The sequence below is a fragment of the Coffea arabica genome, chromosome 5c, assembly GCF_036785885.1.
Source record: "Coffea arabica cultivar ET-39 chromosome 5c, Coffea Arabica ET-39 HiFi, whole genome shotgun sequence".
Taxonomy (NCBI): domain Eukaryota; kingdom Viridiplantae; phylum Streptophyta; class Magnoliopsida; order Gentianales; family Rubiaceae; genus Coffea; species Coffea arabica.
Genome location: NC_092319.1, coordinates 34,932,959 through 34,955,389, shown reverse-complemented (window position 1 = coordinate 34,955,389; position 22,431 = coordinate 34,932,959). Strand labels below are relative to the sequence as shown.

At 35.8% G+C, this 22,431-nt stretch overlaps 1 protein-coding gene across 1 annotated transcript; it reads right to left on the bottom strand.

Annotated features, from left to right (window-relative positions):
* Positions 1-1,371: 1,371 nt before the first annotated feature.
* Positions 1,372-7,620, bottom strand: LOC113691009 (small ubiquitin-related modifier 1). Its single transcript, XM_027209178.2, has 3 exons — positions 7,456-7,620; positions 1,816-1,965; positions 1,372-1,655 (listed from the first exon to the last, which is right to left on the bottom strand). The coding sequence occupies exons 1-3, from the start codon at positions 7,531-7,533 to the stop codon at positions 1,599-1,601; spliced, it is 285 nt and encodes a 94-aa protein (XP_027064979.1). The 5' UTR covers positions 7,534-7,620; the 3' UTR covers positions 1,372-1,598.
* Positions 7,621-22,431: the final 14,811 nt, after the last annotated feature.

Below are 22,431 nucleotides of genomic sequence, written 5' to 3'. Positions count from 1 at the left end.
CTTTCACTTAATCTTGAAGAGCTTTGAGTCTTCTTCTGGAGGGAGCTTTTGCGGCCTTGTATATACGACTGATTCTTCCATATTTGGTCTTCAATATTAGGCCATTGATTGAGTTTGATTGAAAACATTGCCATTCTTCTACTATAAATACAAGGGATTATTCCACGATACATCATGAATTTATAGCTGATATTGCCTTATCTTACAGGGAAATTCTGCAACTATTTTGAGGGCAGGTGTGTCTTCTTTTTTTTTTTTTTTTTTTTTTAGGTGTGTCCCGCAGGGAGTGGACCCCGCAGACTATTCACCACCCTCAGCAACTTGCTGGCAGCAAGGTTCGAACCAGGGACCTGAGGCTCCATTTTCAGCAACCTCAACCACCAGACCAAGCCCCTGAGGGCGAGGGCAGGTGTGTCTAAAAGCCACATTTCTTTGCAATTTCTTTGCATCTCTCAACTGATTGTAACAAGCAAGGCACTTAGGCGAATGATAAATGAAACATACTGTATTTGTGTCTATGTACACAAATAAATTTATTTATTCATATATATATATATATGAAGGGGAACTAATTTAATGTGTGCATATTGGTTGGTGGGACCAATTAAGACAATGTTATAATGTAATTAAAGCCTACCAACCTAAGGGAAAATCTTCAAAGAATATGCAAATTAGTCTTCTACTTGCCATGACATGCAAGTCCAAAAGCAAGAGAAATTGCAAATAAGTGAAAGATAAGGAAATGGAAAAAAGTTAATTGTCCGTAAAAACAAATTTGTTGAAGGCAAGAAAACGAGTCCATCACAATTTACAAGGAATAATATTTCATGAATCCAACGATGATAGTGTATATACCATCAGTGTAAAAAAAAGATTTACTCTTTCTAAATTTGCAATACAACTACGGTATCATTTAGCATATAAATGCAAAAAAAAACTTCTCCAAAGTGTAGGTTGGCACGCAAGAAACAAAATCATTTTTGTAAATCCAAATTGTAGGTTTTTTTTTAATTTTTTTTTTTTGGTAAGTGTAAGTGGAAGGTTTTGAACCTAAGTCCCTCACTTACACTTCTTGCTCCGTAACATCCAATCCATCCCTCCTCCAATCCAAATTGTAAGTTGGAATGCAAAAACAAAATCACTACACTTTGAACCATCACTCCTAGCAAACAAAATCGTTTTTGTAGCTTTATGACATACAAGAATTCAAGGCTTAATTTGCCTGTCTTAAGCAATCTAACCCCGATGACAGTAGAATTAATGGAAACACAAGAAATTAGAAGAAGCAAGCAGGACCTCATTCGGTAGAGTGATATAAACTACCTACAGCGTTTAAAAAATAAAAATAAATAAATAAAAAAGGCTCAAGCCTGAAAATTTAGCACTGCATGCATGATACCATTGCCATTTTGCCATATCCACAATCCAAACATTATCTGGATAATAACAAGTCCACAATATTTATATCCGAACAGCCAGCTTTAAAATTAATAAAACAGGATCACTCCTCTGCTTTCCAAAAGTTTCACGAATTACACTCCCAAGTCTACAAATTTAAGTTTTTTCATCAAACAAACTGCATTTTATTATCAAAAGCTTTAGCCTCCAGTTTGGTGCAGCATTGCATCAATCTCGTCCCCATCTTCCATTTCCAGCTGAAGAAAACAAAAAGGAAATACATCATTACCTGACCAAAGACTGTGTACAAGGGAAAAGAAAGGTGGTGGATAAGAATAAACTGATTCAACGAATGTTAATGCATATGGCCGGGAAGTATATTTTCAGGGTTGAGGGCTTGGGAGGGAAGAGAAGGACCTCTTCGGGAGTCTGCTCTCCGCGAAGACGACGCCCATCAAACAGGAATGCAATTGAATTAAGATCCACAGACTGGCGGTCACAATAAGCATTCATAAGCTTTTTAAGCTGAGTACTTCTTTTGATCCTGAAAAAGACTTCATTTCCATCCTAAAAGAAAAAACAGTTGGTCCATCAACCTCAAGTGAGAAGAAAAGAAAAATGTAAATGCAGAACCCTTCCAAATCACCAACCTCCAGGGGAAGGAAAAAAAAAAAGCAAAAGTCACATTAAAAGGAAATCAATAAGCTCAAGACTAGATCCATTTACATTCCATATAATGGAGGCCAAAAGTTCTGGTAGGGTGCTCAGATTGGTTCAGCAATTAAACTGCAAAGCTCTCTCTGTGGATAGTTCACAATCAATGAGTTTCAAGAAGATTCATGATCCAGAGAAAAACCTAACAAGCAAGCAAGGACCTAAATAATGAAATGAGACAAACTGCACCAAAAATAGAGGGAAACAAAAGCAATTTCAGGAATCCAAGTACTGCTCGGTGATGGGGTTAATGGAATCAGGTTACTGCATCATTCAAGGTCATTCCAAACATCAGTGTGGAAAGAAAGCAGTAGAGAAATGCTAAAGAAGTTAGATAGTCCTAACAAAGAGGCAGCAGTCACAAAGACAAAACAAGACAATGCATCAAATCACGAATGCTTTTCAGCTGTACAAGTTAGATGAATCTATTTGTCATAAAGAAGTTAGATTATAAGAGGCAACTGTCATAAAGACAAAACAAAGACCACATTTCATATCACAATTCACCAATTTGTCATACATACCACCTAAAACGATAGCATAAACTATGTGCAATATAATGAAGAGTGCAAACCTATAAAATCTGAAGGAATGATACTGCAAATGATTATTGTAATACAACTACCGACCAAATAATTACAGACTCAGTGAATCTCTAGTCTCTTTTGGGTGAGTGCTAGACAAGATATCCAATATCAGATGCATCAATAAATACTATACAAAAAGTTCATTTGATTGTTATATTTATCTCTTCACCCTGTTTTAAATCTCTCTGTCTAGAAGTGGTCAATTTGATGAGTAAGCTACAGTTATCATAATGCTAAAGTTAACACTAATATTGTTAGCTAGTACAATATTTATCTTTATAACCATCTAAATGTCTTCCTAAAGTACTTAAAAATGGGACAATCCACCTATGTTAGCAGATCAACTACCAGCCCATTAAATAAAGACAAAAATACAATACTCGCTTACAAAAAAATAAAATAAAATTTGAACATCAGAATAGCATTGGGACATGGACGATGAGTATACTCCTGCAGATATACCAGTGTCGTGTTTCCATTCCATTTTTCTTACACTAATTGTTCTCTCTTTCATTTTGTGCTAAGGGTCTCTACAAGAAACTACCTGGAAGACATAAGTTTAGACAGCATACAGCATTTTGTTGGCCATACAAAATTGATGAACAAACCAGCAAAACACACTAGGATTTCAAAGGATTACAAATTAGAAAAAATGGAAATCTATACAACACCAAACTTGGCATAATTTTCTTTATGCTTTTCTAGTTGTTTCAATTGCCCATTCCCGTATGAAATATGAGATACAGATCTTGTTTTGTGAAAGAAAAGGAAAGATGTGAACCAAAATAGGGAAACACTAAAATAACCAACCTTAAATCCATCAAGTCTCAAATAAGAAAGGACTTAAAAAAGAATACGAAAACACAAAAACATATAAATATATGCATAAAATAGAATTTATGCTTTTGAGATTTGACTGCACTTTAAGGTGCCAATACCAGGTTCTGATACCAAGTCATATGTGTTAAAGCTTGAGATAGAATGGCAACTTTACCAGATACAGAAAATTACTCACAACTCCGTGAAGTATGTACACTCTTGATTTCTTGTCCCTAAGTGTCAGTTTCAATTAGTGTGAAAAACAAAAATAGGTAAGCATGCATTACATTTCAGAAAGGCTTCAGCTTCAATTTTACCCACTCATTTACAGATGTATGGATTGCATTGCAGCTCAGAGAGAGATAAGCCATAACCCAATTAATATGTAGAAGTTACTTTGTACATATCGAAAGAACCAGAAAATTTATTAGCAAGCTCACATATCTAAAACTTAACTATATATAACATTTCACGTTTTTGAGGGGGCAAAAGTTTAAGTTCAAAACGGACATATCTAAAAATTTCCAATTTTCTAAGGGGAGAAAAACCAAATTTTTTACAACTTTTTTCCTTTTTTGGGTCATGATTCAGAAGGGCTTCCGTTCCAATGAACAATTCGCAAATGCTTTACAACTAGGATTGAGATCAGCATGTCGTAAAGCAATGACCATAAGGACCAATATGTAGTGACACGTACACATTAGCATCCTTTACAATTCGGAAAGGGACTTGACCTCCATTTCTCTGCCCAACCCCCACCAAACCCTCTTAAAAACATTAAAAGAAACAACCAGAACACCAGCATGCAGATTGAGATCAACATATAATAAGTAATTTTATTTCAACAGTTACAATCGAGAAGGCCTTCAACCCCAACAGCAAATCACAACCAAGCTGAGGAGCTGAAGAGGATCCTGGTGACATATGAAACGAGCTCTGGACAGTCGATCAATATGGAGAAGTCCTCTATCTTCTTCAGCAAAAATATGGAGCAGGACAGAAAGCTGGAAATCTGCGGCAAGCTGGGGAATATCCAGATGGTCAGCCAAGGCAAATACCTGGGGCTGCCTATGGTGATAACGAGGTCGAAGGACCAAATCTTTGGATTCATTAGAGACAACATTCAAAAGAAGTTTGGAAGCTGGAAACAGAAATTGCTGAATCAAGCAGGGAAGGAGGTCTTGCTAAAAGCAGTGACTCTAGCTATGCCAACTTATGCTATGTCATGCTTTAAACTACCTCTGAAACTGTGTAAAAAGATCAGTGCACTTATGGCAAGCTACTGGTGGGGAGAAACTGATGGAAAGGATAAGATGCATCTTTGCTCCTGGAAGAGAATGTCACAAACCAAGAACCAGGGAGGACTTGGTTTCAAAGACTTGGTCAATTTTAACAGAGCATTGCTTGGTAAGCAGATTTGGAGGTTGCTGGTAAATCCAAACTTGCTTATCTCCAAGGTTTTGAAAGCGAAATACTACCCTACAGGATCCATCTTCAAGTGCAAGTGCCCACAGAATGCTTCATGGATCTGGCAGAGCCTGATGGGAGCTAAACGTTTGATGGAGGATGGCACCTGGAGGAAAGTTGGAAATGGGTGCAGTATAGATGTCTGGGAGGACAAGTGGATTGTTGGGAACAAGGAAGGAAGGCCCTCAACACCCAAACCTCCAGAATGCAAAGTGCAGAGAGTTCAAGACTTAATCATCCAGAAGAGGTGGAATAGAGTGGAAGTGTTCAGAAATTTTAATAGTAAGGATGCTGAAAGAATCCTAAATATACCTATAAGCTTATCAGGAAAGGAGGACCGTAATTTCTGGATGCACTCTCCTACAGGACAGTACACAGTGAGCACAGGTTACAAGGTACTCATGAAAGAGAAGGTGGCTCAAGAAGGGGTTGGATATAAGGGCGATGGTCCTAGTACACAGAATGCAGCAAAACAGATGTGGTCCTGCCTATGGAAACTAAACATCAAACAGAAACTAAAGACCTTCATGTGGAAATGCATTAATAATGCACTCCCAGTCAAGGAAGTCATCTTTAGTAGGTCTAAGAAAGGAGATCCCATCTGTAAAGCATGTGGTGAAGGGGAAGAGACGGTGGAACATGTGCTGCTGAACTGCAGTCAGGCTAAGCAGGTTTGGCAGATTGCACCAATACAATGGGGGGGTGCAAAGGACAAACAAGGCTGTTTTAAGGCCTGGTGGACTGAAATTACTGGAGCCAAATCGAGGCAGGATGGTGAAGAACACCTTGCGCTAACAGTTAACATCTTGTGGCAAGTATGGAAAAGCAGAAATGAATGGGAATTCAACAACAAACAAAGACATGCCTTGGCAACTATCCAGAAAGCTCAAGAGGAATGGATGGAGTTCAGCGAAGCCTACAAACAGCAGGAGCAAGCGAGCACAGCAGAAACAGCTGCTTACCAAATGCAAAGAATAGAATCAGAGAATGCAGAGGTGATCCAAGTTAAGGCTGCTGCTCTGAGCAAACTAAACAGCAAAAAGGTTGGAATAGGTGTAACTGCTATGACTGAAGGAGATGCGATGGTTGCAGCCTGGGCTATTAATGAAAGAAGCTACAATTGTCCACAATTGGACGAGGCCGAGGCTATCAAGATAGCTATGTGTAAATTGGCTGTCAGAGGTTGGAGAAAAGTCAAGATCCAAAGCTGCAACAAACACCTACATCAGCAAATTAGTGCGGGGAGTGCATCAAATATCAAGCTGCATACTCTTGTGGAGGATATTCTTAGCTTGAGAGTGCTGTTTCAAATGTGCTCTTTTGGTATTATATCTAAAAATGATAATCATGTTAGTACTACAGTTGGGGAGTATGCCTTAGGCATATTGCATGATGAGGAATGGATCAATCCTCTGTGCTATTGAGCACTTTTGTATAGAATTAGGGGCCTTTGCTCCAAGTGTAAAGTTTAGTTGATGATAATATATGGCTAATATCGTTTCGGAAAAAAAAAAAAAAACAACAGCAAATCACAGAGTAATTGTTATGACGATCAATTTCAGAACAAAAACCATTTGATCCGTAATATAGCATACATTAAAAAAAAAAAAAAAAAACACAAGGGCTTTTCCCTCTCTACCCCGTGGAAATTTGCACACGTCTCACATTAAATTAGCATTTCACAAAAAAACTAGTTAAACTGATCTATCACCATATCAATACTTGCGTCTCCAAGCATTGATGTAAAAAATTGATTTATCTGACCCCCTGTCATTCACGCACAACAGCAGAGAGATTGAAAACCTAAAGCACTCACTGTCACCTATCAAAAACAACTAAAAGCAATTCTCAATCTCAAATTATCCTCCTGTAAGCGTTGCAAAAAACTCAAATACTGTGTGCCATCACTCTTTATTGTGCTCTTCCATCAAATCAAAAACAAGATGGGACAAGCAGCTGACCCTCAAACCATACTAGAACGAAACTTGAACAACTAAGTCTTTCCAAATTAAATTATCATTTCAACTTTGACTTGAAAAAATCTATCAACCAAAAATTAAGGGATCTCTAAAATCAGAACTAGCCTGTATCAATTTACCATTTCGTCATATATTTGTGTGCCAATTTATATTCAATCATAACAAATGAAGCAATTAAAAAGAAAATTTTCCACAATCATACAATATTTAACATAAAACCAACTCGTCTAAAAATAATAAACTTTAAAAAATTGGGTTTTCCTCCATTGAACCACACAGTACTAAACAACAACAAAATTACCAAAAAAAAATAAAAATATATAAAACCATCAGTGAGAAAAAAAAAAACCCAAAACCCTAAAACCCTTTACAGATAAATTAGTAAAAATTTTTTAAAAAATCAGGAAACCCAACTAGAAACAATCTAATTTAGCAGACCCCAGAAAAGGCCAAAAATATGTACACACGGAAAAAGAAAATTGAAAAACTACCTGGCCTTTCACTTTAAGATTGATGTGGGCAGATTGATCTCCGCTGGGTTTCTTATCTTCTTCAGCAGCCTGCGACATTTTTTCCTCTTGGTGGTTTTTTTTTTTTTTGGGGTTTCTGGGTCGCTCTTTTTTTTCCTTCCCTCTGAAAGTTGCAAGTGAAAAATACACAGCGCTGGAGAATACATATATATAGAGGGCAGAAATCATTCTTTTCTTTTCTTTTATTTATTTATTTTTGGTGGGCAATAATTTGTGGTAATTGCATTTGAGGACTAGAGTTTGAGGAAGATATTTGTTTGTGCCCATTTGACTTTATATTAATATATGTTATGTAGGATGTAGCTTAAATTCCACGCCATTTCTTTGTCATTTTGGTCCAATGGATCCCTCTCCAATATCTTTCTTCCATTTTCTTTCACTTTTTCAGTTTGTTTTATCTTTCTCTTGGCATAATTGCACTTTATGGTCCAAATGATTTTTAATTACATTTTAACCCCAAAAGGTATACATATTTGTATAGGGGAGACTTATTGAACTTCTTTCAATTTTTCTTTTATTTTTAGTGTTTTTAAATGTGAAAACTCTCTCTTTCTCTTTTTTAAGCTTTATTGAATGAGCTTGAGAAAGTGTCATATACTAATTATAAAAATATTTTGAAGTTGAAATTGATTGACTGATATTTCATCTATGTGTTTGTGATTACTGTATTATAAGTTCACACTTATTTTGCTTGCCTGTTTAAGTTGATTTAAGAAGCATATACCCAACTTGAAAATTTTTCTAAGGTCATATTCTGGCTAATTACTCAGAATATTGACCCAAAAAAAATCGGAAGAATGGGGTTCTAACAATGGTCATGTGCAAATCTATTGCTGCCGGGCTGAGTCAGCCCGACAGCAAAGTCCAAATTTTTAAAAAAAATAATATATATATGTATATATATATATATATGAACAGAAGCTGACGAGGTGACTAAGCCCGGCAACAAAGTCCAAATTTAAAAAAAATGAACAGAAGCTGACACGGCAGCAGAAGTCAAATTTAAAAAAAAAATATTTAACAACACAGCCCGGTAGCACATCAAACCAGAGGATGCACAATTTTTCTCGAAGGCTAACCAAAGAGCTAGGATTTAATAGGCTAAAGTAAATATGTTAAGTATTGAGCATCTAAACGAAATAATGTAAAACATGCTAAAGAATTGCCTAGGATTTAATAGGCTAAAGTAAATATGTTAAGTATTGAGCATCTAAACGAAATACTGTAAAACATGCTAAAGAATTGTCATAGGCGTGCCAACTCATGTTTTTCATTTTTTGTATTGTAAGTGATAGATGGAACAAATGTTTCTAGATGATATCCTGCCTGGCTGCCTCTGGTTCTCAATTGTCAGGTTCTCAATTTGACAAGACATGTGTATGGAGATAAAAATTGCCTTAAGTTAGTCTTAACGAAAACTCAACAGGAATATCAGCCTACTAATTTTCGAAGTGTGATTTGTGGCTACTACTATTGTAACATGCGGTCATATATATAACATGTTTTTTAATCATCATTTCCTGTACATTTTTTAAATTTCAAATATTTCAATATGAGGATTTAGCGTTACTTTAACCTTAACTTATTTGAATGTTTATTGTTATTTTTAAATTTCGCCATTTCATCATTTCAACTTATCAAATTTTTCTTCTTTTCTATTTTTCTTCTTTTTTTATGTTGCCATCCAAAATTTATATTTATAAAATTATAGTGTAATTTAAAATTTAGTATTTTTAACAACCTACTATCATGTTTACTTCTACCTCTATTCTTATACTTAATCACTGTCATTGAATAATTTATTGGTATATTTTATTTGGATAAATATCAATTTTCTATGCATTTTAAAAAAATAAAATAAAATCTTATACATAATCATTTTAACGATTAACTTTCAAAGATTTGAGAAATGCATCTATTGTAAATTGAATGACATTTTTTGTTTAAAAATGGATTTTTTAAGGGTTTAACATAACATAACAATAATTTATTTAACAAATCTGTCTTCATCGATTTTTTGAAAAATTTTTTAACTAAAAAAACTATTGGACTTAGTCAGTTACCCAACATAAGTTTTTAATTAAAAATTTAAAAATTTACCTCTAAAAATTTTAAAAAAGGATAATATCAAAAACCTCTCTTCAACTTTCTTTTAATATCACTTACTACTCTAAAAATTTTATACACATCACTTATCTTCCAAGATAAATTCTTCAAAAATCTTATAATACACTTTTACATTTTTTGTTAATTAAAACTACTCTCAAATGACTTTTATATGTTTCAGTAAAATTGCTCTTTAATATAAGCTAGGATGTTGGTGAAAGTAGGGGTGGCAATCGGATCCAAATCGGGTTGACGGGTCGGGTTGAGACATGGGTATAACAGAAAACCCGCTGACTCTAATCTGACCCGACTCCGAAAATTTCGGGTTGGCGGGTAGGGGTGGGCACGGGTCGGGTACCCGCCCCTAACATGATTTGGCTGACCCGACCCTAATATATCGGATCAGCCATTTTGCGACCCTAACCCGCTCCTAATATTTTCGGGTACCCGAATAGCGGGTACCCGAAAAAAAGGGGCGGGTCATAGGGTACCCGTCCCTAAAAAAAACTATTTTCAATAAAAAAAATTTATTTTCTACTTAATATCAACATGTTTTTCAATAAAGAAACATGCTTTTCCAATTAATATTGGTAGAGATATTGTAATTAAAGTCCATACATCACCATTTTCACACATTTCATCCAATAATCAAATCGATCTCATAAATTTAGTACATATTAGAATATCTAATGGACAAAACGAAGTTTCATAATAATTTTGAGTACATCACCATTTTCACACATTTCATACTTCCACAACACAACAAACACAAGGATAATAAGTATTTGGTAACTTCCCCAAGGATATTATGGTACAAGACCGCATCTCAAATAAGTCAATTGTGAAATCAAGTTCGGAAAAGAATTGAATAGAGCTAATTATTTTTGAAAAAAATATAACCAAAATAATGTTAAAAATCTTCCCCAACTTCTTTACAACTTTGGAATAGACCTTATGGTATTAAGGTGATGAAAAAGAAAAATAAATTTCTTACACTAAATAAAAGAGACAAATTTAAGAGATATAATTGCAAATGAATGACACAAATATTTTAATTATCTAGCTAACAGAAAATTGAGACTCTAAACAAAAATCTTTGATTGAATTGATGCAAGATTTGCAGGAAAGATCGATGCAGGTAGAATAAAAATAAAAAAGATGAAAGGGATGAACAATTTTTATAACAGAGTTTCACAAATTTTTTTTTTCATTTTGTTCATGTTTCACCGAGAATATTCACTTTCTTCAAAAAAAATGAGAAGAGTAGATCATATAGGATTAGAATATGAGGCTGCGAGCCACTTCACTTGCACTTAGGATTAAAAATTACAAAATTATAAAATGATCCCTACTTTTTTAATATTTATAAAATATACCCTGCGGGTCGGGTACCCGCGGGTTTTTATTTTTCTGATCCGTATCCGTACCCGATTTTTCGGGTACCCGACCCTCATCTGCCCCGCTAAGAAAAATCGGATCGGGTATCCTATTTTTCGGATCGGATCGGATCGGGTTCATCGGGTTTTCGGATCGGCGGGTTTTTTTGCCCGCTCCTATTGGCGGGTAAATGACCCGAAATTCAATTTTAATTTCCTAATTTGCCGACTGTGATTTTTAACAGATTCAATTCCAAACTAAAATAAGACACCATAAGAGTAGAAATAATGTAATACATCATCCATCCAAATCTAATAACTCCAATTTTACACAAGTCAAACAAATTCAGTTAGAACAATCTAAACAAAATGCTGCCAACCAAATACAAGTTTAGAGTCAATACATTACAATTTACATGATATTAAATCACAACAAAGTGGTGCTCCAAGGCCAACCAATGCTTCGGCCCTCATCATCAACAACAACAGCATTCATAATGATGCCAAACTTGTGCATCCTCCAAGCAACCTCCAACAACAGCCGGACTGCTTTGATCACGACATGCACATTCATAGCAACTAAGTATCATGGATTAGAGATTAACAACATTAGAATTTGAATCCTCAATTATTGTTGCATCAATCTTATCCTTGTTGATATTTAGAGACATGATATTTTGAGTTAAATCCTCCAATTCATATTTAGAGATCCTACATTATAAGAATGAAAAAAATATGAGTACCAAAACCAGAAAACTAAAATATATATATAAAAAAACTGTATTTACCTTCACTCTTATCTCCAAATAACCAATCCTTAGTGCAAACTAAAGCCTCAACAATTTGGGGTGAAAGTGAACTACGAAATTGATCCAAAATTCTACCACCAAGACTAAATGCAGATTCAGAAGCAATGATTGATACTGGAACACATAGAATGTCCCTTGCCAATTTACTCAAATCTGGAAATCGAAATTGTTGAGCTTTCCAAATAGTCAAGAACAATAATATGTGAGGATCGTTTAGCTCTTTGCTCATCTAAATACAATTTCAATTGGTTTTTTTGTGCACTACAGGCAAATTCAAAGATGTCAAATTGATCAAATTCCTACATAAGTTACAAACAGAGATATATTAGATATGATAATAAAACAAAATAGTTAAAAATCATCATAACAATCATAATTTTAGAACGCAATAAAGTCACAAAATTTTAATTTTCATACCTCTAAAATATCAAATGATTGGTTGTCTTCTTGTTCCTTGACTCAATGAGAATAAACTTCATTGCTACCTCGAGAGCATGAAGATGATGCACCGAGTATGTTGGAAGTCTTCACATACTCATTATAGGCATCAAAAAGTGCATTCCTGACCTTAACTAATTCATTAGACCCCGGACCATATAGCTTATTATAACTAAATTCAATAAATTGAAATTTATACCGGGGATCAAATACCACAGTAATTGCCAACAAGAGATTGAACTCAGACCAATATTTGTTAAACTTTACAAACATTTGGGAAGCAATCCTCCTCATAAAATCATCTGAACTATTGCACTCCTCAAATAGCTTCAATTGAATCTTAAAATCTTAAGGAAAGTACAAGTTACTAGTTGGATACTTGGACCCCGAAAAGCATTAGTTGCCTCATAGAAAACTTGAAGAAAACTACAAATTTTTTCAACTCTTCCCCATTCTTCAAGAGATGGACAGCACCGAAAATTTGAATCTCTTAATTGTAAGTGACAAAATGCAAGGTGATAATAAAGTGCACTGGAAAGCATCCTATATGTGGAGTTCCATGTGGCGACCCCACTTCCCCCTAAGGCGAACCAAAGGGTTGGCGGGGCCGTCTGCCCAACTCTCGCCAGGACTCACGCAAGCATTCTAACCCAAATCCTTTCGAAGAATAACCTGATCTATTACAAAACAATTTTCCCGAAGCAGACCATCACTAAAACCACATTAACTTCAGAGATAACAGTGATTTAAAATAGCCATTCGAGGCTCTTAAACGTCCCACGTGCTACGTACCAAGGTATAAAGTCATACCAATCCGGATAGATAATTACATACATCACTAATACAAACTTACAAGCCAAACACACGAATTAGGATACACATTTTCCAACTTCAAGTGGCAATCCAAAATAAAAGTACATTATCCCAATTAACGCATTACAGCCCACAAAATAAGTCATAGTATTCAAATATATTCCAAAAAGGAAAACATGAGTAAGCTTCAAAACTTTCAATTTCCCGAACCTGTTAAGGAAAACAAATAACGTGGGGTGAGCTAAAACTCAGTGGTGCCCCAAACATGCAGTCACATAAATCAAACAGCGAGTAATAACTTAACCAAATTGAACAGTTAGGAAAGCGTATAACAGCACAAGGTAGGATATCGGGGCTCTCAGGAGCCATTTTCCTCGCTTGATCACCATTCATCGTAGTTGACCCTCCGTCAACTCTCACTACTTATAGTCCATGTTGATCCACTCATTTTTACTCCTAACCCGTCACCGTTCATACCCCTGTCCCGGGCCCGAACACCGACTAAGGACGCAGTATACTCGAGATATACCCGTAGATAATTAGAAGCAGTATACTTGCGTATACCCTTAGATAATTGGAAGCAGTATACTTGCGTATACCCTTAGATAATTGGGAGCAGTATACTTTAGTATACCCTCAGGAAATTGGTCGAGAGATTCACCCAACGACATTTCCGTAGTTGGATTCAGAAGTCGAGGGATTCACCCAACGACGCAACTACATTTAGATTCACGGATTCATGAGAAAAATGTTTCGCGCAAGTCACCACTCGAACGGCTAGTGCGATAAAGTACACACAGCTCACTTCGATGGATCAAAAACTAGTTTTGCAAATTATCACATATCGATTCAAGAAAGCACTTTAACCAAGTAAGCATAGAACAGGCAGGGACACTCACCAAGAGTGAAGTTCAGATATGAAGTTGGGAATCGAATTCCGCGTCCTCGCAATATCCTAAAAACCAAATTTTGAAACTATAAGTTCTCTATTCAATTTTTAAGCTTGTACGTATTGTGGATTATATAGTATTTTACTAGTTAACCTTCCCAAAGAAATTTCAAAAATCTACTTGGGTTGAAACTTGACAAAAGTAGTAAAATGTTTCTTATGGTTTTCCTTGAGGTACTTTTCCTTTTTAAAAAAAGTAACTAGTATTATTTTCTTGAAATAAGTCGACAAACCACTTGATATCAGAGCTAGAAGGATACTTTGAAAGTTTTCTTTAAAGTTACGGTACATGCAAAATTTGTCATTAAAACCATTTTACCTAAAATAAAGTTTCTTGCCGAGCAAGTTTCTATGCTTTTAACTAAAATTATTAAAACTCGTATTTTGGAACTTTTCCCTATAGTCAACTAGCCAAGAACAATTCTTAGAGAAAAGAAAAGGAGTAAAACAAAGCCTAGAGTTTTAGAAACTAGTGAAATCATTTTCTAAAGGTAATAAGGCTAGTTTAAGCTTAAAGGAAGAAATATCGAGTTGGCAAGGTTTAGAAAATCCCTATACGAAGTTTCTAACTTTAACATACAGTGCTAAGTTTTATCGTACCATACTAGAGTGAAGATATATTTAAATAGCTTGCTTAAAAACTTCTCAAGTTCACAGGGCCAAAATGGATTCCTTACGATTCCGATTTACAAGCACATAATATCTCAGATTTGTCAATATAACCAACTCACATTTCAAATAGAAATCTCACTAGGGTTTCGTCAATCATTAGCCCTAGGTTTCAACAGATTCAATTCTGTTCAAGAATAAAACGAATGACCAAGGTTTCGTCAATCATTAGCACTTGGTTTTGGCAAGCTCATATCACATCTTAACTAAGACAAAATGAAGGTAAGGCCTCCAAGAAATTCCAGCAGTTAAAATACATCACCCTTTAATATTTATAAAATCATTCAAATGGCCAAGGGCTTCATCAATCATTAGCCCTTGACAACCATCAATCACTTCCAACCACAATTCAATCAAGAATTCAAACCACACCTAAGCTAACTGTTCGATCCAAGTCAAAATTCAGTTTCATGAAGAAACAGGACATTCAAGCAGGACAGCCTACTTTGGGGAGTCACGGACAGCAGTACACATGGAGGAAAAATATAAAATTTCTACAAAACAAAGGCCTATGATTCTAGTTTCAAATGCCACTGACGGCACCTTAAACGGATTTTCCTACACCAAGATATAAGCATTTTACTGAGACTGGTTAGTGAAATCCGAAAATCTGAAAATTCATTTTTCACTTGTGGAAAACTCCTTTTTCTCTTTTAACACCATAAGGTTTTTATTCAAACCATCCATACATTTCTTATAGAACTCCAAAACAACATATTCCAGGCATTTCCAACCATTATGTTTCAAAGAAAAATTTAAAAACCAAGCTGAGATTCCAACTCAACCTTGGCTAAAACATGATTTTAGATTCTCAAATTCATCATGTGAACCTTTGGCTAACTAATTAACATTTCTGGTTCAAAATCGAATTCGAATAATAGCTTCAAACATCCCAAAAATCCAGAAATCTGTCCAGCTAGCTACGGATGAACATGCATGAAGAAACTTTCAGTTTTCATTTTATTTTCTTGGTTAAAACATGCTATTAAACTCTCAACTTCCTCATGCAATTACTTAGCTAAACAATGAACATTTCCAGTTCAAGAGTTGAGTTTAAACCATGGTTACAAACCCCAAAATTTTCAGGTTTAAACCTCACGGCATTTCTCAAAATTTCCAGCAATAACAATGGTTCTAAAACCAGATTTTCCTTGGTTAAGTCGAGGTGTTAGGAGCTCAAATTCAATATGCAGATGCTTAACCACTGATTAGCATTTCCAGTTTAGAAATCGAGTTCAAATAACAGCCATTAACATCAAAATTCCTAAAAATTATTCCAGCTTGGCTCGGATGAACATGCATGTGGCAGGTTGCATTTTGATTTTATTTTTTTTCTGGTTTAAACTAATTAATTAACTACATGCAGAGCTTAATTAAGTTGTTATTAACTAGCTAATTATGGTTATAAGCTTAAACAACAAAATTAAACCAAATCAAGCTGCATTAATCAAGTTAAGCTCTCGGCAGTCTCAAACTTGCACATATCAATTTTCTTCTTTTCTTAATTACAAATCCGGCTGCCTCAAATCACATGCATGTTCCTAGATGACTTAACCTTCTTGTTTTTAATTGGTTAAACATTTAATTGAGCTCAGATTGTCGCAAGGAATCAGAAATAAAGCTACATTTCCAAACCAGTTCCTCGGCAAAAAAACATTTTCATCAAAACAGAATTTTCTAGTGTCTTGAATTCATCAATCTATTGCACAAGCAACACATGCAGGCTCTGATATGTCTTTATCTATTAGTAATTAACCTAATTTAGCCCAGCAATTACCTCAGATTCAAGCTAAGCCTACGCACAAGAAGTCTGGAATTTCTTTCTTCCTCTCGGCTCTCACGCACGGCTTGGAGGGTTGGTTGCGGTTGCAGTGGTTGCGGCTGAGAACTGGTTGCAGCTGGTGGAGATGGAGGTGCAGAATGGTGAAGCTCACTCACGATTTTCTCCCTGGTTTCACTCCAGCTCACGGCAGAACCAGAAAATTTTGCAGCTCACGGCTTCTTCCCTCGATTCCTCTTTGTCGATGGTAACGAGGCAAAGAGGAAATGTGGTTGTGGAGAGGAAGTGTTGAGGCTGTTCTCTCACTATCTCCCTTTTGTCGACAATAGTAAGGCAGAGTAGGAGTACAATGGTGGTTTGAGATATGAAATGGAGAGGAAGATATATGGTGCCGCTGTTTTGAGAAGAGATTGAGTGTATGAAATGGTTGCGTATAGAATTGGTGAAAATGTGATTGGCCGATTGGGGCGGTGACTGAAATGCTGTCAGAGGGATTGTTTGGTTTTGCATGGAAACGTTGGGGTTGTAAGGGCATTTTAGTCTTTTCACTTTGCTTCCTAACCTCTACTTAAATTCTCCATTCTAACTTAATTCCAAAAATTATCTCCAAGTGTGATTTGAACGCCTAATTATACACTAGTATACTGAAACCATTTTTATCGAATATTTATCGATCACAATTTAATATTAAGGTTTCTAACATTATTTAGCGATTAAATTAGTTATCAGAATTTCCAATTATTTATTCTCAAGAAATAGAGTTAGTCTAACTCGAAATTTATCGATTTAGTAATATAGAATCAAGCGAAATAATAATTTACTACCAGTGTATCAATTTGCACATAAAATTATTTTTACGCACTTATTGTGAAAACAAAGAAGGATAAGACTATAATTATCGAAATTTTCACGCCTTAAGTATGTTTAGTATATTAGTATCATGTTTATCTAAAATTCATTGGTTTTCATCTTAACGCGGAAATTCCTATTAACATTTAACATTAGCAACTAATTGGAATTAATCATTGGAATTTAAATAATTTGTTTTAAGATAGTAAGTTTATCGACTCAAGTGTCATTAATTTCGCATAAGGGAATTTAAGTATTCTAACATTTTATGTTAAGGCGAAAAATTTAATCTAACTCTAAAGATATTAATTTAGTCTAGCAAAACCAAGAAATTTCATAACTTAGGAAAATTATATTATTTTTTCACATAACCCTATTTTTACGTACTTAGTTGCGAACAAGTAAAAGTAATGCTAGAAATTATTAAGGAATAAAAAAAATGCAAATGAAATATGCACTGGCTTATATATCTATTTTCAGGGTTTTCATATTCCACCTAGTAGGAACATTTTGAACTAAGGCTTTTTTGGAATCAAGAGAAGTCTGTGTTATACATTCGGTGAACCTTAACTTCCTTGTTTGAGAACCCTTAACATATTTGACACATTCTCTTATTAACTCCACAGATTTATCAATTTCTTTCAAACCATCTTGCACAATCAAGTTGAGAATAGGTGCACAACATCACACATAAAACAACATACCATCACAAATTAAAAAATTTTTCAACTTAAGCTGATTCTTAAGTATTGCAACACAAGAATCATTTGCAGAAGCATTGTCTAATGTGATGGCAAACAACTTCCTTTCAATACCCCAACTACTAGCCAAACTGTAAATTTTTTCAACTAATGCAACACCATTATGGGGAGGAGGCATATAAGAAGAATTCAGAATTTTTTTTCTATAGCAGCCAATTGCTATCAATGAAATGTGCAGTCAAATTCAAGTATCCATCAGTAACAATAGATATCCATGCATCAGAAGTTAAACATATTCGACTAGGACATTCCCGCAATTCACTACCAAGTCTATTAACTTCCTTTGCATGCAATTTTTTAACGTCCGACTTGGCTGTGTTCCTAGTGATATGTTTAATTTGAGACTCCAAATATGTAAGGACATTTTTAATTCCCTCATGCTCCACAAATGAAAATGGCAGCTCATGTCTTACTATGGCATGCACAAGTAATTCTCTAAATTTATCTTGACTGAATTGTGCATTTCGTATGGCTAGAGCACCTTTGTCAGAAGTGATTAGATATTATCCAATGTCCTTTATTGTCATTTTTAAACACCTCTTTACATGTCGATGCAAATTACCTATCCCACTTTTACTCTCAGCAGAATATTCATTCCTACATTTCTTGCATCTGCACTTCAACTCTTTATTTGGATCTTTTTTGGGAATAATGTCGAAGTAATCCCAAACTTCTGAACTTAATCTCCTCTTCTTGCCAGGCATATTGATTGTAGCTTTTGGAGGTAACTTCTTTTTTCCAATTGCACTAGTGTCAGGGCATTGAGATTGCTGGTTGGCGTGGCCTATTTCCTCGATGCTATCACTACTGTTCCCAGTATCACCATCTTCTTCAATACTAACTGAATTTGGATATGTCATACTTGTATCCATCTGTTCATCATCAAGAATTATGCAATTCAGTAGCTATGATTTTTGGTTGAAACAAATATTCAGTAATTAAACAAATAATAGTTCTTTCATATCAAACTTGATAGAGAAACTAAATGCATTATCTGATTTAGATATTAATAATCATCTTGAATCCTTCTACATGTCTCTAGCTTTGATATCTAGAAGTCAGCAAAATTGGTTGCTTAAATAAGCAAAATGCTTAGTACAAGAGGGGGGACGAGGGAAACAATAACAAACTAAATCAAGTGCAAGTGAGCGTCATGTGCAGAATGAACTCAAGAAGTAGTGGTGTCTGATCACCTATATTCTAGAAGCTACACGAAAGCAAAAGTTTCAGTTGCAAAATCTCCCAGTTTAATTGCTTCCTTGCTATTCCAATTAGATGCTATGCTTTTAAAAGAATATCCTGGGGCCACATCACTATACTCCACTAAACATAAATCATATCTTCTCTAGCGATCATTATCAGCAGATGTTAACTAATGGTATTAAACATGTTTAATGCCAGTGCTATGATTGTGTACCATTTAAACTTGCGAGTTTTTGAAAAGCAATATGAATTAGTACCACATACGTGTAGCTTTGTTACTTCTAAGCTACTGCGGGTTGAATGAGGCAAATAGAGATAAAGAGTAGAGAGCTGATTTTCAAAGTCAAGGGCTACTACCACACCTCATGTGAGTCTCTTAAGTCCTCTCTATTCTAACATGGACTAATTTTACCTAGCTTAACTCTTGATTACTAGGCTAAGGTTGTATCGATTAACATCTCAGGCTATTACTAGTAGTAGTTTGTAAAAGACTGATTTAGGCAAGTTAACTTCAGAAAGCCGAAGCAAAGAGGGATATTACACCACAAGAAAGAAATCGATTTAGGGGAAAAAAACTTACTGTAAAACTGCATCTTCCCTTGTTGCTGGCCCTTTCTTGCTGCTCAGACCTCAGAGAAGAAAAGCCGTTGCTTGCTAGTTGCTTCTAATCGTCGTCTGCTACTGACAAGTGAGGACCGTGAGGTGAACTGGTGAAGTGAAGGGCAAGGCGGCTGCCTTTCTGGTTTTGCTATTTAGAAGAAAAGGGGAAGAAAGATTTAGGGTTAGGTGAAGAAGAAAGATTTCGGCCTTTCGGGTGAGGATTTACTGATTTAGGGTCGGCCAAGTCAAAACTCAAGTGAATGTGTACTATGTAGTGGTATTTAGTTATTTACTATTTAGTGTTTAGATAATTTTTTAATATTTATTTATTTATTTTTATTTTAGAAACGGGTTAGCGGGTCAACCCGATTTTGACTTTTTTTTCGGGTTTATCGGGTCTGACCCGAATCCTCAAAATCTAAACTCAAACCCATTAATTTCATATTAGATTCATGTCGTGTTTTCAAGTCGTGTCGGAAATTCCCACCCCTAGGTGAAAGTATAGCTAGCTCCAAACCTAAAGGTGATTTTTTTGGTAAGAATCATTCTTCAAAGAAGCACCGGACCCTAGAGGTAATGGTGGCTTTGCCTCTGACATTTCCACTTCATACGAACTAAATTTCACTTCACCTTCATTCTCTAATCTCATTTGCTTAAGTTTAACTAGTCATATAGCATGCTGTTCATTTTTTTTTAAAATTTGACTTCTGCTGCCGGGCTGTGCTCTTGTTCATGTATATTTTTTTAAATTTGGATTTTGCAGCCGGGCTGACACAACCTGGTAGCCCTGTTCCATTTTTTTTTAAATTTGAGTTCTGCTGCCAGGCTGACACAACCCGACAGCTCCTGTTCATATTTTTTAAAATTTTTTATTTTTGCTGTCGGGCTAACTAAGCCCGGCAGCAATAGATTTGCACATGACCATTGTTAGAACCCCATTCTTCCGATTTTTTTTTGGCCAATATTCTGAGTAATTAGCCTCATATTCTAGACTCTCTTTTTTAAAAAAAAAAAAAAAAGAAAAGGTCATATTCTAGAGGTAAAAGCTAATAAATGACCTAAGTTGTAGTGGTTGATATGTCCCTAGAATTCAAAAATTTGCAATACTGTACTAAGGAGAATCATGAAAAAAAAAAAAAAAAGAAGAAGCTATGGTGTGCTGATAAAGTAAAGACTTGCATGAATGGCTGCGTGAGTGAATCAACATATGGAATGTGTTCTAAATGTGAAATCCTATATGGGACCTATAATACATTTTATGTATCAGGAGTCAGGACCCAATATAGAACATTTGTTTAGTGGTGAAAATAATGAGAGTTTAAGAGACTGAGGCACTGAATTAGGGTTTTAGATTAAAATCTTATACTTGTGATGTAAAATTAGATTATACTATAAGTTAGTTGTTCTATGCCTAGCATGGCCATAAAAGAAAAGTACATTTATAATGTAGGTTTCTACACTGTCGGTATATGCACTGATGGATATAAATACATGACACATCATTTTAATTTAAATTAGAATACCAAACTTTATACATGTGACATGCATCTAGATCTGCTAGTGTATATACGAACAGTGTATAAAAAATTGTTTGTCAATCCAAGCATTTATTTCATCCCATGAGAGATTCTCTCTATGGGTTTCTTCTTGCCCATGCAACTTTTAGTCTTTCTTAGGGTTTTTGGTTGTCTCTACTGTAGAACCCTAGTGGAAGTTTAGTTTCTTGGTTTTCCCATTCCTCTGTTCTCCTGTGCTTCCATTAGAGCTGTTAATCGAGTCGAGTCGAGCCGAGTATCTGAACGCCGAGCTCGACTCGTGAAGAACTCGAGCCAGGCTCGAGCTCGCTCGATAACATTGACGAGCCATGATATACGCTCGAACTCGACTCGAGAAATGGAATATGTGACTTGAACTCGAGCTCGAGCTCGAGCTCGTTTATCACAAACGAGCCAAGCTCGGACGAGCTCGAACTCGAGCTCGAAATATCAGTCCGAGCTCATCACAAACGAGCCAAGCTCGGACGAGCTCGAGCTCGAAATATCTGTCCGAGCTCAACTCTCGTTTACAGTACGAAAAGAGACAACACTTACCAGACAACACGTGCGGTGATTTTCGGTGGAGACCAGGGAGCAAAGGTTATCGGGAGTAACTGGTTTTACTGCTGGCTGTGGGTAGCGGCTGTGGCCCGTGGGTAGTGGCGAAACCTCTGGCCGTGGGTTGCGGCCGTGGGAAGCAGCGAAAAGGCAGAGCTGTTGGTTGCGGCTGAGAGGGAAGTTGAGGAAGGTTGCGACTTTTGGCGTACGGTGGAGAGCCAGAGGCGGAGGAGAAAAATGAAAGATGCATCGAACCCTAGTCCAAATTTGTATATTTGATTGCTAAACTGACAAAAATGCCCTTCTTTGTCGAGCTCAACCGAACTACTCGATAAAGAAGCGAGTTCGAGCTTACTCGGCTCGATAACTAAACGAGTATTTTTCGAGCTCGAGCTCGGCTCGTTAATTTCACTTTCGAGCTACTCGTTACGCTTAACAGCTCTAGCTTCCATATTGTTCTACTTCTCTTTTCTTTTCGTTGGATTGTCATT

Bases quoted from the DNA above. Each gene is read 5' to 3' on its own strand.
- LOC113691009 (XM_027209178.2), bottom strand. From the start codon at position 7,533: ATGTCGCAGGCTGCTGAAGAAGATAAGAAACCCAGCGGAGATCAATCT. The intron at 1,966-7,455 runs GTAGTTTTTCAA...TTTTTCTTTTAG, and splicing joins ATCTTAAAGTGAAAGGCCAG to GATGGAAATGAAGTCTTTTT. The intron at 1,656-1,815 runs GTCCTTCTCTTC...TGTTTTCTTCAG, and splicing joins GAGAGCAGACTCCCGAAGAG to CTGGAAATGGAAGATGGGGA.